The sequence below is a fragment of the Protopterus annectens genome, chromosome 1.part0 (genome assembly GCF_019279795.1).
Source record: "Protopterus annectens isolate FY-2018-M chromosome 1.part0, PAN1.0, whole genome shotgun sequence".
NCBI classification, from domain to species: domain Eukaryota; kingdom Metazoa; phylum Chordata; order Ceratodontiformes; family Protopteridae; genus Protopterus; species Protopterus annectens.
Genome location: NC_056725.1, coordinates 843,150,509 through 843,164,785, shown reverse-complemented (window position 1 = coordinate 843,164,785; position 14,277 = coordinate 843,150,509). Strand labels below are relative to the sequence as shown.

Here is a 14,277-nt window from a genome sequence, read left to right as displayed (position 1 = left end):
ACACTTAAAAGTTGTTGTTTGTCTTTTGGCTTTTCCCAGTTAGGGATCGCCACAGCGGAACTCCGGACCGGTAATGATTGGCAGTTGGTTTTTATGGTGTCGAGTTGCCAGCCCAACACCCAACCTTCAACTAAGGCATGTCCATTCAACCCATGTCTTCGAACGCCCATTCAACCGCGGGGAGGACATGCAGACTCCACACAGAAGGCACTCCCAACCCAAGCCGAGAATCGAATGGGAGAACCTCTTGCTGTGAGGCAACAACGCTACCACTGCACCACCGCGGAAGTACATATACCACACTTAAAAGTACCCTTAGTTTTTTTTGGTGAATGCATATGGATAATCAAAGCTGTCATTTTGTAGCATTGTCTTAAAATTGCTATTATTGATATTGATATTGATATACACAATATGTGGCTTTACCCTTATCATTTTGATAAGATCACTATTTTCTCTGATAATTTTACAATTATTTAACATTATGGAGAGTTTGCTTTTCATAATTAGCTAAGCAAGGTAAGAATATTTCCTGTTGATAATTGACACATGGTGGTCAAAATGGAGTTCATTGTCCACAATTGTGCCAGGTCTCTAATGACACTATTTTGAGGGGTTATCATTTATGTAGTGGGTACAGAGTTGTTCTTGTTTTCCAAAACATACAAATACTGCATTTCTTTGCATTTGGGTTTAGTTCATGGTCCTGACATCATGTATTTGTGAAGGTTGAGATCTTATTGGGGGATATAGGATATTGTTATCTGTCATGGTGATGACAGCTCCAGGTTTGCAGTCATTAATGAGCTTAATTAACCAGAGGACCTTTATGTCAAAGTATATGCCAAACAGTAATGGCCCCAATGTGAAACCCTGAGGGACACCACTGGTGACAACTCTTTTAGAAGAAAGAGTGCCACCAGCCCTGACTGAGTTCTGCCTGTAAGCCTGTCAGCTATCTGGTGAGTTATGTAGGGCAGTTATAATCATCTTGGCCAATTTTTCTATTATGCCTGACTATAAAATAGTATCAAAGGCCTTGGTCAGACCCAGGAAGGCAGGGTAGAGAAATTTGTTTTCATCTTTTGCCTCTGTTGCCTTCTCAAACAAGCACACCAGGTTAAGTGGGCAGGATCTACCTTTGAAAAAGCCAGATTGGTTTGAGGCAAGAGTTTGATCTGCATTACCCAAGTTCCGTGATGTATCACATCAGTTATTTTTTTTTTTATATATATAAGACCCCATTTTCAGGCCTTTAAAAAATTGTTGCTCTTGTTAAAATCCTTTATTAAAAATATATTCAATTGAACATCCATTAGTGTGTCACTCGAATATTGTCAGGTAAAATACATCCTCTTTTATAACAGAATGGAACCAACTCACTTGTGAATTTTGTGTTCATTTCCAGACAGTCGTTAAAACTGGAACAGGCCTATCACATAATGGCAAGCAGACTAATGTTTCCTCACTTGCTAGACTGCCACAAGCAGCGCACACGGAAGAGAAGACAGGTCAGACATTTAAAGATATTCAGCAAATGTTGGAAAATAGTAGACTTTAAACATGTTAAATACAGATTATTTATTTAACTAAAATATCATGAAATGTTACTGTAGGTGCTGTTGCATAGACTGATGATTGTGTTCCATTTATAAATTGGACAGTTGGTGTATTCCTTGAAAGAATAGTCCCAGGATCATTAAATGTACTTGTTTTATGAACAGTAGTATTTTAGATAATAAGATAGTTTTTTATTGTTCTACATATGCATTAAGCCAGTTGGCTGTCGGAAATAAAAGCTACTTTTAGAGAACTTGACAATTTAGAAGCTGAAGCATCATTAGGTATTGAGATATTACTGGAGAAGTTGTTGGTGTGGGTGGTAAAGATTCTGCTGCCCTTTAAAGGAAGCTTATTTTATATTTCTTTGAGACCTTTTAACTTGTCTGGTTTATGAACAATGGTATTTCAGAAATTAAAACTGATTGAAGCAGCATTGCAGTTAATATTTTGTGGGATGCTAAACCTGAGACAGCTGGTTGTCTTATGGGCTAAATAAATAGCCTCTGTGACCTTAAAGACAAACTACCACAGGAAGCCATATCAAGGAATCAAAGGGACATGTTTTTATACTAGTGTATATGTTATCCCTGCAACCATTTAGTCTTTTCTTTCTATGGATCCAAATTTTCATTATTATCAAAAGACACTAGAGGTTGAGAGTTGGGTATCTTGAGTGTCATTGAATAGGTAATGATGTTTTTCTGCTTATGGCACTAAGATCATCACCTGACTTTCTAGCATGAGCACTGCTTAATCAGAAAGCATGCACCAAAGGATGATGCAACACTTTTGCACCAAGCAATTTATTAATATTAGCTAAGTGCTTTGGTATAAATATTCAGTCAGTCCTCTTTCACCATATTTTAACCTATATATGGAACCACTGTTTCTTCTCATACCACAAAATCCTACCATCCTATACCAGTAATTTGTAATATTCCTATACCTTTGATAGCCTTTGCTGATGATCTAAATCTTTATTTTACCTTACCTTATATGGATTTGCCAAACATGTTATATAACATTGATATTTTTTCAAAATGCTCTAATTATAAGCTAAACTTATCTAACTCTTCTATTTTTCCTCTTAATACTAATTATAGAGTCCCCAGTCTCTTCCCCAAATCAGAAATGAAGATAAATAATTATTTAAAATACCTAGGTAGCACTTCTCATTATAATCTTCTACCTCCTTTTTCAAAGATAACTTAACAAAACTATGGCTAATATTGAACATGATATTATCAAGTAGAATAAATTAAACTTTCCTTTGCTCTCTAAAGTGTCTGTCATCAAAATGAATGTATTACCTAGGTTATTGTTGCAGTTTGGCTCATCTAATCTAATAGTACCTTTTAATTTTTTTCAGAATATTATCACCAAATTATTATCTTATGGTCCCCAAAATCTGTCAGGATTGGATATAAAAAAATAATTTATCCCAAGAAATATGGTGAATTAAGCCTTCCAGACATTAAACTATATTATGATGTAATTAATTATAAAGATTAATTATAATATCAGAACATAATCCTAAATCAAATCCATGGTGTCCAGTTTGGGCTAAAATATGGTGCAACCATATATATAAATCCCAGTATAATCCTAAAGCTCTACCATTTCTTAAAAAAGAAAATCTTAAAAATCTCAAAATACATACATTTTTAACAAACAAGAAAATAATCTTTGAAAGCTTAGTTGAGTTGGTCGATCCAAAAAATTAATTTATGTTATTACAGCCAATTCATTTAAACCCTAATTTAAAGATGAATAATCTAATGCTAAACCTCTCTAATTACCCACTTCTCAAAGACAAATGTGTTATGGACATTTATATATGTAGAAATCTCTCAGTTAGTGACTTAAGAAAAGCCCTAAACTTTACAGAAAATTGCACTGTCATATTAAGACAAATAAGAGAATTAATATCAGCACGTCTAAATGAATCTAATTTAATTGATTATAATATAACATTATATAAACATTTATGGAAGGCCTTCACCTCAAAGAAGATGATATCCAATACGTACAAATTAATTACATCTCTAAAATATGAAAACTCAGTTATTTGTTTCTAAATACTGGATCATCCTTAACACATCAATTACATACAATCAACAAATCCATTCTATTCACTTAACTTCAAAGCTATTACATATGAAAAAACTTCTATATACACAGCTCACGATAGTCAATAACGCATGTCTAACTCCAGTCATTCGTAATAAATTCTGTTCCTCAACATCACCAGATTGTTGTTTTTGCAAATTTCAAAAAGCTGACTTACTACATATATTATGGAGCTGTAAATATTCCAACAAATTATGGTGCTCCCTGAAAGTCAAACTAGAAAAAATGGGTTATGAGAAATCTACCCTGTCTTGGGAGTTTGCACAATTACATATTCCCCTGCCTAGCTTAACCCAACAAGATATTCATATTTTAATTACATTATTCTCACTGATTAAACTTTTCATTGCCCAAAACTGGCTTGATAGGTCTAAAATTTCATGAGATGGATTAAAGCAAACTGCTGTTAGGTATATAACAACACATAAATTATTTTTAATGAATTACACTAGACGTTCCTGTTTTAATAATTATTGGAGAAAACTCTTTGGTTGTACCTCATAATAAAACTCTTACTTGTACTATTAACGCTAATCACATTTATCCATCAAATATCCAATTATTTTTAGTCAGGACATCTATTTAATGTCATTTGTTATTTTATGTATACCTTATTGTGATTCTGTTAAAATTTTTTCTCCATATATTACCTTTTCTGGCATTTGGCATTTATTGTGTGCATACTTTTTTGTATATATTGTCCATGTTATTGTTTGTATATGTTACAACTTTGTTATTGCTGCTGTTGTTTAAAAAAAGTTTGAATGGCAAATAAAGATATTTGAACAAATAAATAAATAAAAATTCAGTCAGTGGACTTTTGAAGTAGTATTGTTTATGAGGAAGTAAAAACGGGTTGGGAAATATTGCAGGGGATATGCCTGATGTATAAATACATCAAAAACTAAGCATATGAGATTTGGGAGACATAAACTGAAAGGTAGGTAGATATTTCATACAGCACACAGTGATTGAAACTGTAGACTCATTTAAGGACCTCGGTATATAGGTAGATTCAACTATGAGTTTTTCTAATCATATCAACCAATTGGATAATGATAGCTATAGAACTATAGGTTGTATAAAAAGGTTTATAAAGTCTAGGAAATCAAACATAATGAAGTCATTGTTTGTTAGTTACATTAGACCCAAACTTGAGTATGGAATAACAATATGGAAACCCTATAGGAAAACAAGCATGAATAAACTGTAGAGTACAGCGGAAATATACTAAGGGCATCCATGGATGTGAAAATCTAAGTTATTATGAAAGACTAAAATATCTGAATTTGTACAGCGTCTCTTACAGATATTTAAGAGAAAATCTTATTCAGGTGTATAGGGCATTTAGGGACAACTACCTTTGGGAATGTTTGGGGTTATCAAAACGTACTAGAGAATCATCAGATAACCTTTGTAAGAGATTCTATAGGAATGAGAAGTGTATTAATTGGTTTTCTGACAGAGTAGCTAATGCTTGGAACAGACTATCTAATTACATTAAAGCAAGTACTAGTTTAGATATTTTTAAGAACAGTCTGGACATTTATTATGGTAACAAGTGTTTTGGTATATTGGCAAGCTAGAAGGGCTTTAATGCCCATGCTTGAAATATTTGTATGTATGTATGTATGCTGTATGCATAACATGTTCAGATACTTGTTGCTCAACTGGCAGCACTATTAACAAGTGCTGAGCAATCAAAAATAATAAGTGAAACACCTTTCATCAAACCCCAGAGGTTTTTTGGAGTAGGCCAAGCCTCCCTTCAACCCCATGTGAAGGGACATTCCTTCCTACATTTAAATATACCTATTTTGAGATTGCAAAAGAAAAAAGAACCAAAAATCCACTGATTGTGAAAGTTGTTTGAACACTTGTCTTTGATTATTCAGTACTCGATAATTGTGCTGTCATTTGAATGATAGGCACCCATGTTTTCAATGCAGGGCCTCGTAGAACAACATAGCTACTAGATAGACTGTGCTGGTTTGCGCAGCTAAGAGGAGGATAGCACAAATCCTTACAAGCTGTTTAGACAGAACAAAAGTGGTTTATTAACGCCCAGGAGTTGGAAGAAAGTCCACTTTCAGTAGCACGAACAGAGAATTTACTTGCGCAAACTACCCACCATGGAACTACAACTACTGCAGCACTGTGTGCAACGCAGCTTAGTAAAAAACAAGTGAAATCTGAAACCCAAGTGCTATAAGCTACCTGAACCTGCAGCAATTAGTTTCTTACTTAGATTAATCACAACTTAATGTGTGGTGTCAATTACGCCAGGACAGAAAGTCGTAAATAAAATGCAGAAATGCTATCAAGCAATGCAGTAAAGAGCTATAACCATCTAGATCACTTAAGCAACTTAAGTGCAGGCACACACACAATACTTTCTGGACTTTTTCTCTGATTTTAAAATCTAGCAGTTAGTCAGATAATGAGTGCACATGGAGCAAGCCACTTCAGTCTTATCAGGAAGACAAGGCTGAGCTGCATTCTGTGCAGTAAGTGTTAAACAACAAAACAAAAGAACTAATAAAAAAAACAAGCAAAAATTGGAAACCCAAATGTTGCAAGCTCCAAAGTGTCAAAGTATATGTTTGTTGGATTGTAATGATGGCTTACAATTGGTACTTAACAGTATAGGACCAGGTAAATAGGCTCATAAGAGATTACTAGGCTATCGACCCAGAGGTAATTTTAAACCTTGCCGTTTCAACCAAATGTGATACTGTAGAAGTACTAATCAATACCCAAGATTCCATTTAGTGATGACTGCCCATGTCCAGGAGGGTCGTGAGTGTTATCCCCGGTAAGAATTTACGGTGCCCCATCTAATCATCCAGGTTCCTTTTGAACAGTGTCATAGAGGTGCTCTGTTTCACATGAATTGGTAGCCTGTTCCAAAGATGTGGCAGTTACTGGGAGATAAATAGGAAATGTAAGTCACAGGCCATATTTAATTCCCTGGAATGGGTAGCCCTAGGCTCACTTGATTTACAGATATTCAGTAAGTTCATCAGGTTTGAGTCTTGGGTTGTTCTGTAGGCCAGGCAGAAGTCTCCTCTAAGAAGTCTATATGATATGGAGTATAGTGACAGGGACTTTAGTCAGTTTGTGTAGGGCACATGCTGGAGGTCCTTGACCTTCTTTTTTAGAAACGTCTGTGGTATCTGTAACTGCTGCAGCTGCTTAGTATGGTACATACCAAATGGGGCATTACACTCATTTATGGGCCAGATAAGTGCAGAGTATATACAGGGGGATTATAACTTCTTTTGCCCTTGAGGCGATGCCTTTACTAATCAAGTGAACTATGTGGAAAGCTTTCCTTACAATGGTAGACATGTGTCGGTCGAAGTTGAGGTCGCAGTCAACCTGTGATCCCAGGTCCCTTTCCACTTCATGGGTACTTAGGGTATTGTTGTTTTGAGACCTTGCCTAAAAAGGCACTATGGGAGAGGCAAGAACCTTTGCAGGAAGCCGAAAGCCTTGGCATGCCAGGTGCAAACAGTCTCTGGCAAAGCAGTGGGGTTTGTCGACCATGGCTTATAGGTAATTGTGTCTGAAACTATTTGTTATTTTCTAGACAGTTTCTCAGAGATCTTTCACTTAGCCACAGAATGCATTTATTGATGATTTTAGATACAAATGCATATACACAACTTTATCTTCATGGAATAAGAGTCACTATATACAAGTCTAAGCTTGTAAGAGAGGAAGAGTGCATCCAGTAATAGAAACCATCCTTATATATTATTTTTGTTTTACTTCTGATGTAATGATTAAATACAGATGTAGTCTGGGTAAGTGCTACATTCCCCAACCTTGACTAGAAGCCATATACCCACCTTAATAGAATATAATTGTAATATTCCTGGCATTAATTTGTTACCTATGTATAAAAGGCAGTGTGTCATTCTAGCCCTCTGAGAGTTCTTAATAAAACTTTGAGCAATTTATAATAACGCAGCCTAGTTCAAAATGTAAGAAATATTACATTTCTGCCCTTAGAGATATAAATGCAGAAAATGTGTACCACCAGGTTGATCTCTCTCTCCCTGCAGGAAGTTTTTGTTACAGAATACTTCAGTTAACAAAAAGTTCCCATTTCTGGGAAAATATATATGATTTTTACTTCTCATGTAATGACAACCCAGTGCACATACATTATGGATATGTAATTCACTCTGCTATAAACAGAAGTCAAATGTAATCCCTAACAGAAACTGAATATATGACTGCATTCCATACGTTATCAAATGCCTGTAAAACTTTACACTTGGTACCTATCTATTAAAGGAACGTAAGTCAGTTTACTTTTTAGAATTCTTAGTAAAACTTTAGAGAAATTCTGTAGTAAGATAGATACAAAATGCACCTAAGACTTTCCTTCTACCTTTCAAGATCTGAATGGAGTTTAGATCTGAATTTGACTAAACTCCATGTGTCCCATTAGTACAAGGAAATTTTCTCAGTTTCTTCTTCTGGTGTGGCACCTCAGTGTCGATAAACTTGACTATTGTGTGTATGTTAATGACTGGTTACAGAAGCCATGTAATTAGCAAGAGAAAAAAAGTGTCAGCAGTCTTGCAATTGCCAATAATGGAGCACATGACACAGACGTTGGGGCTGGAGTAGACAGAGCTTCAGGTAGTTGAAATGATAGAAACTGAAACATAATTACAAACAAATATACAATGAGATGACCAAAAGTTATGGTTCATATATGAAGAGTATATGTTCACAAACAACAAAAGACAGCAGTAGATTGAATCCAACACTCCAAAGCACTCAGAAGCCATTTAAGGAGACTTCTAATTATAGAACTAGGGCAGCAGCCATGGAGACAAAATGTGAAGAATTAGAGGAGACATTAGTGGAGCAATAGGGTTGTACAACAAAGAAAATGTATGCTTTCTGAAAATACAGGATTACCTAGAAGGAGGCAGCTTTACAAAATTTGTTGTGGACTTGCTACATCAGGAGACAAGTGTACCAATAGCTGAGCTCAAAATTAAAATGGCTCATTTGAGTGTGCTTGCCCAGTAAACTGGGAACCAGTAAGCTGCAAAGGCTATTTTTTGCTGGCTTTGTATCTTTATGCATTGAAAGAGAAGGCAGTGTTGCACTTGTGGTAGGTATGCAGGCAGTTAAGTACTGGCAGTGTCTTAGTGGTTGTAGACAATGGTCATTCAGCAACAACTAGAAAGAGAAGAAACCTATTTACACAGGAAATGAGAATTTGCAGAATGAAGATGCTTAAGTTCAAATTAGTCAACCCTTCATTTTTTAGAAAAAGAAAAAAAGCTTTGTCCAGTTGAAGCAAAACAAATCATGGATGGAGAAGAAGCTGCAAAAGGTTTTCAGTCATACCAGATGACCTCAAATCAGACAGAGAAATGACATGGACATTGGGAACCCATTATTCATTCCAAGAAGATTTACTTATTAATGATGCCAGAATAGCACCAGTGGAAGAGGGAGACAATGAAACGGATAAGAGCAGCACTTTCTGCGTGGAAGGCCAAGAGAACAGTAACAGCAGACATGGCTGCAGAAAGTGATAGAGGAGCAGGAATGACCATTATTTCAGCTGCTTTGGTTGAACTGGAAATTCTTGTAGTAGGATGCAGGAAATCAAAGTATGGGAAGTCACTTCCACAAAGTGAGTGGCCACCACTGGAGTCATCCAGGGTTCTGTGTACTTTTCTGAAGTAAGAGCCAATACCAAAGGGCTCTGGCTGACTAGGTTTGCAGGTGACTGCAGACTAGGAGCAGACATTGAACCCCTAATGACTTGGTAATCCTGCATGAAGGTTGGTCCCAAATAAATAACTGTCTAGTCTCCACCATATTGTATGTCTATGGAATGTGGGAGGAAACTGAAGCACCTATCAAAACCCCACCTTGAACTTAGGGAAGGCATGCAGACTCCACACAGTAGACACTTCAGCCAGAAACTGGACTTGTGAACCTTGCTTTGAGGTGACAACGGTATCCGATGTGCCACTGCACCACCCATTTTTTTCCTGTGCATATCAAGCTGAGAGGTTCACCTCTGTCCTTTTTGTGTGAAACATATGTTCATTTTTTGTATTATAAATAAATGCTAAATAGCGTTCTCATAGGATCATAGGAAGTTATTAGGCTATTGGCCCTTAGGCCCTTATAAGCCTAGCCAAGAATTTGGTCCATGTTCCAACAAGTCAGTACCCTATGCCACTGTACAGGTGGAATCCCAGGGGTGTATTTTCTGTCCCCCATCCAGTTATCTAGGTTTTTGCTTTAAAAGGATTAATGAGGTACTCTGATTGGCATGGAGAGGGAGTGTGTTCCACAAAAGGGGGGGGGTCAGCTGTATGCCATCTAAGTTCCTAGAGGATATGATTAATTTGGACATCTCCCATAGTTGTTGTAATGTACTATTGTTATTTTCCCTAAGTGCTTTTCCCCATTGAACCACCCTTATGACATTTAAATCCATTCATTCCCTAAGGGTGAGGGAATCCCTTCAGATCCCCAAGGGTGAGAGCCATCCAGAGGGGCCATTAACTAGATATCCTCACTGACATCCCCAGGAATGAGAGCTATTTGTATGTAAGGGTCTAATCCCTCCCACTGAGTGGTGACATGAGCACTTGCTTCACCAGAGACACCACCTATGCCCCTTTTTCAATTTGTATGCTTATAGCTTCTACAAACAGATAAATGTAAATCTAGATCCAGTCCTATCAAAAGCAGTAAGACTTGACACAACACATTTATTTTAAATAACTAAAAAATATTGTGTTCATTCTCTACATAGCACAGCCCTTAAACTTGCAGACTGTAAACAAATGAAGAAAAAACATCACATTCTAGGATGTGTAATAACCTTCCATAATAAAGGCAAGACCTCACAACATATTATACCTGTATCACAGCATGCCCCCATATGCCAGACTTATCACTATATCAGATGAAATCATCATAACGAGTGCTGTAGTAGTCATAATTACAAGTTTAAAAAACCCAGAGATCACCAGCAAACCCATCCTTCATAAATACCCAGGCCATATCAGTGATCAGTCATTTATTAAACAGTTCACTGTAAAAAGCATGTAGTATAAACTAAATTAGTGAAACTATACAATAGCACTCATGCCTACTAGGGACCATTCAGAGCATGCCAGAAGCTAGCATTGCAGTTAGTGTAACAGAGGTGAGTATCAGATTAAACTGGATATAGAGGAGACCTAAAGAAACAGAACAGATAGGTCAATCTCAAGAGCCACCAGCAACAAAGATGAAGCAGCCCGTGTGAATAATCTCTCACTACTACATATAAAACTGTCACTCAGAAAACATGAGTACATAGGTTTCAACTGCAAGTGTTACTGAAATACTAATTAATTTTGAAGTGCCTGTGTAAAGAAGCAAAAGCCAAAAAACATTAAATATAAAGGATATATTACAAGATAACACCGCCTTGAGTTCCCAGAAAAGTGGTAGAGTTTCACCAGAACTATGTAAGTGAGATATCATGCAAATAAGATCAAAACTTTTGTAAGCTATTAAATGCATAACTAACATTAAAAATGTCATATAAAATGAAAGAGGTCAGGATAGGGAAAGCCCTCTCCAAAAAGAGGCCAGTCATTAGTGGAGTCCCACAGAAGTCTGTGCTGGGGTTTCTCTTGTTTGGTGTTTACTTTTCTGAAGTCAAGGCAAATGTCAAGGCCCTCTGGCTGACCAAGTTTTCAGATGACTGCAAACAAGGCATGGTTAATGAATCCTCCTAAAATACAGATACCCTTCAAGAGGGTCTGGTGCCAGAGCAGTGGACTAAAACTCCATGCAAAAAATGAATAATAGTACCTTTTGTAAAGACAGTTACCCGTGAAAATTGCCACATTGAAAATGCACCCTAAAAGTAGACCTAATAGTTAGCAGTCTGGCAACACGTTGACAGTAACCTGATCTTTGACTACCACATGTCTACTGTTGTGAGAAAATCTTACTACTGTGCACAACTTATAAGTAAGGGCATAACATCCAGGTCCAAAGAGGACATTGTTCCACTGTACTTGATTTTCTTCAGTCCAGTCATTGAGTGCATTTCACCTTTTGGCATGTACATGACCACGCACTTGAAACAGCTTGAGAAATCACAGAGGTTCTTCATGATATGAATACAGAGACTAAACAAGTACTATGCAGACCATCTAAAGGCAGGAATTGAATAATTTATCTAATACTGTTTAGGTTATATGATATATAGCATGTCTGATTACTTTTCTACTTGATGTGAAACTAATATTTCTACTTGATGTGAAAAATTCCTTATGAATCTTACTGTGTTACATTATTACTGTTGCTTTTTCAAGTGTAAATATTTTACTGTTGCTTTTTCAAGTGTAAATACTTTTAGTATGTTATAATTACCTGTTGTATTTTTTTATCAATCCTTTCATTTACCATGTAATGACATTTTTATTTTTTTTCTATCTTGCTGGAGCTTTTCTCCCTGGGCCTCTACTGAAAATGGAAATATATCCAGCTAGACTAGCCTGGTTAACAAATGTAAAATAAATAAATAAAAACTTTTATAATAATGTAAATTTGCTTATGTCAGAAGTGATAATTCAATAAAGGTGTTTGAAAGTAAAAAAAAAAGCCCTATCCTTCTTCTCAATCTGCTACAGACTGCTGCACAGCAATCTATGCTTAGCCTACAAGACTTCCTTTGATCCACATGGATGGATTTGTTGCACATCTGCAAACCAAATAGCATCAGAAATACCCATTCCAAAGACCTAAACCACATGTGTGACACAAACAAGACTTGTTGGAGGGACAGGTGTGTCTCAAAGGTTGCTCCTTCTCTTGAGCAGGCTTTCCATCCATTTGAAACAAAGCTCATCTCTAACCATATTCAAATGTAATCTGGACCAGTGGATGAGAAACTTCAAATTTATCCCTGGTTTGACACATTTGTCCCTAATGGATGGTGGCAGCCTTTGAATGCTTTATGTGTAAAAGCCTATATCATAACTGTAAAATTCCTTGGAGTATTGGCACATCAGCAATATTTTGGTAAATTTGGGATAAGCTTGGCTAGGCTTAAAATGATTCTTGGTCTGATAGCATAGTAGCAACCTGTGAAACTTTGTCAAATTGTTTAAAACATATTGTAGCTTATATATTTGTTTCTTCCTTTTTTGCTACAATCAAAGCTTTTAGCTTTTTAGATGAATTCTATTGAAAAGCACCTCTATACGTTTATACAGTGTGCAAACCAAACACAGCAGGGGGGCACACCAGGCCAGACCCTGGAGATTTAGCTCTTTTGTCTTTAATGCAGCTTGAATTACAGAAGAACAAAGCACTAAATATATTGGCTTTGTTCAGAACCTATGTTCTTCCCACTGTCTTGTTCTATTTTTAGATGAATTAACAGTGCCCAGGGTCTAATTGCCAAAATGTTTCTTAAGTGAGGAGTTTGACCAGTCCATATCTTTTATTTCTGGCAAGAAGTTGTCTCATCCAAAAAGTTATAACTCAAACACCTGAAGATGGGAAGAGTTTGTCACACTGGATACAGTAGCTCTGAGCCTTGTTGACATACTATTTTAATTCCTTTATCAGAGAAAATGAAGCAACTCTGATTTCCTGAACCACATACTCCAAAACCTCAAACCCTTATTGTAGGGGTGCAAAGTTCTCCCAGCCTCTTAGCTTGCATAATCAACCCCAAAGTCATAGCAGCAACTAGGGAAAAGGGGCAAAAATACCAATTCTAGGAAATTCAGACTTCAGTAAATTTGCAGTTGTGGAGTTGTAGCTATTCTGTGGAAGGCAAGCCTTGCTTCTTTCCATTCTTCTGGATGCGGTCATTTTCCTAGTGAATTATACTATTTCCAGTTGTAGCTGAGAGATTCCTCAAAACAGTCTTTAACAGAAGTTGCTAGTCCAGGTGTGACAGAAATTTCACTATTATGAATCTTAGTGGGACATGAGGATTTAGAAAAAATGTCTCTGCTTTCAGTCCTCATAGAAATGTACCTCTAGCAAATTCCGAATCTTGAGAAGGCATACAATTCAGAAATTAATCATAATGTCTCCTTTCTTCTTTCCTTCTCGGTATAATATATATTTTTGTTTTCTTCTACTACTATTGTCAGGGGCTTCTGCTTGCTTTAATAGAAAATGAGTACATTTTTTTGCACTTGCAGCATCACATCTGTATCATTTAAGAGAGTTTCTGTGTCCTAAAAATTCTAGTCATGTTGTTGAAGAAATGCCTCAAATCTCTCTATGTTTTTTTTTCCAGGTGTCTTTTTGTTGAGAGAAATTCTCTCAGTATCTATTTTAGGTTGAAAGATATTCATTTTTTGTGATAAGATCTTGCAAAGAAAAAATAATCTGCTGAATATCCTTTTCAAGGAGAAGTCAAACAGTGAATGTCTTGAAAAAACTCATGTTGAAGAAATATTCTAGTTTCCAAATTATACAGGAAAAAAGTCTGGCAAATGTAAGAAATCCAACCAGTCCAAAATATTATCCTTTCATGTATCTTGTGAAGTATAATTGCTAGGA

General features: G+C 36.3%; 1 protein-coding gene across 1 annotated transcript in view; it reads left to right on the top strand.

The window, feature by feature from the left end:
- The window catches only part of SYNJ2 (synaptojanin 2), a 1,514,156-nt gene that overhangs the window by 1,452,595 nt on the left and 47,284 nt on the right, over positions 1 to 14,277 (top strand). Inside the window, exon 26 of the mRNA XM_044063657.1 lies at positions 1,409 to 1,511. Within this exon, the coding sequence (XP_043919592.1) occupies positions 1,409 to 1,511 (103 nt within the window). The remainder of the gene's footprint in view (positions 1 to 1,408; positions 1,512 to 14,277) is intronic.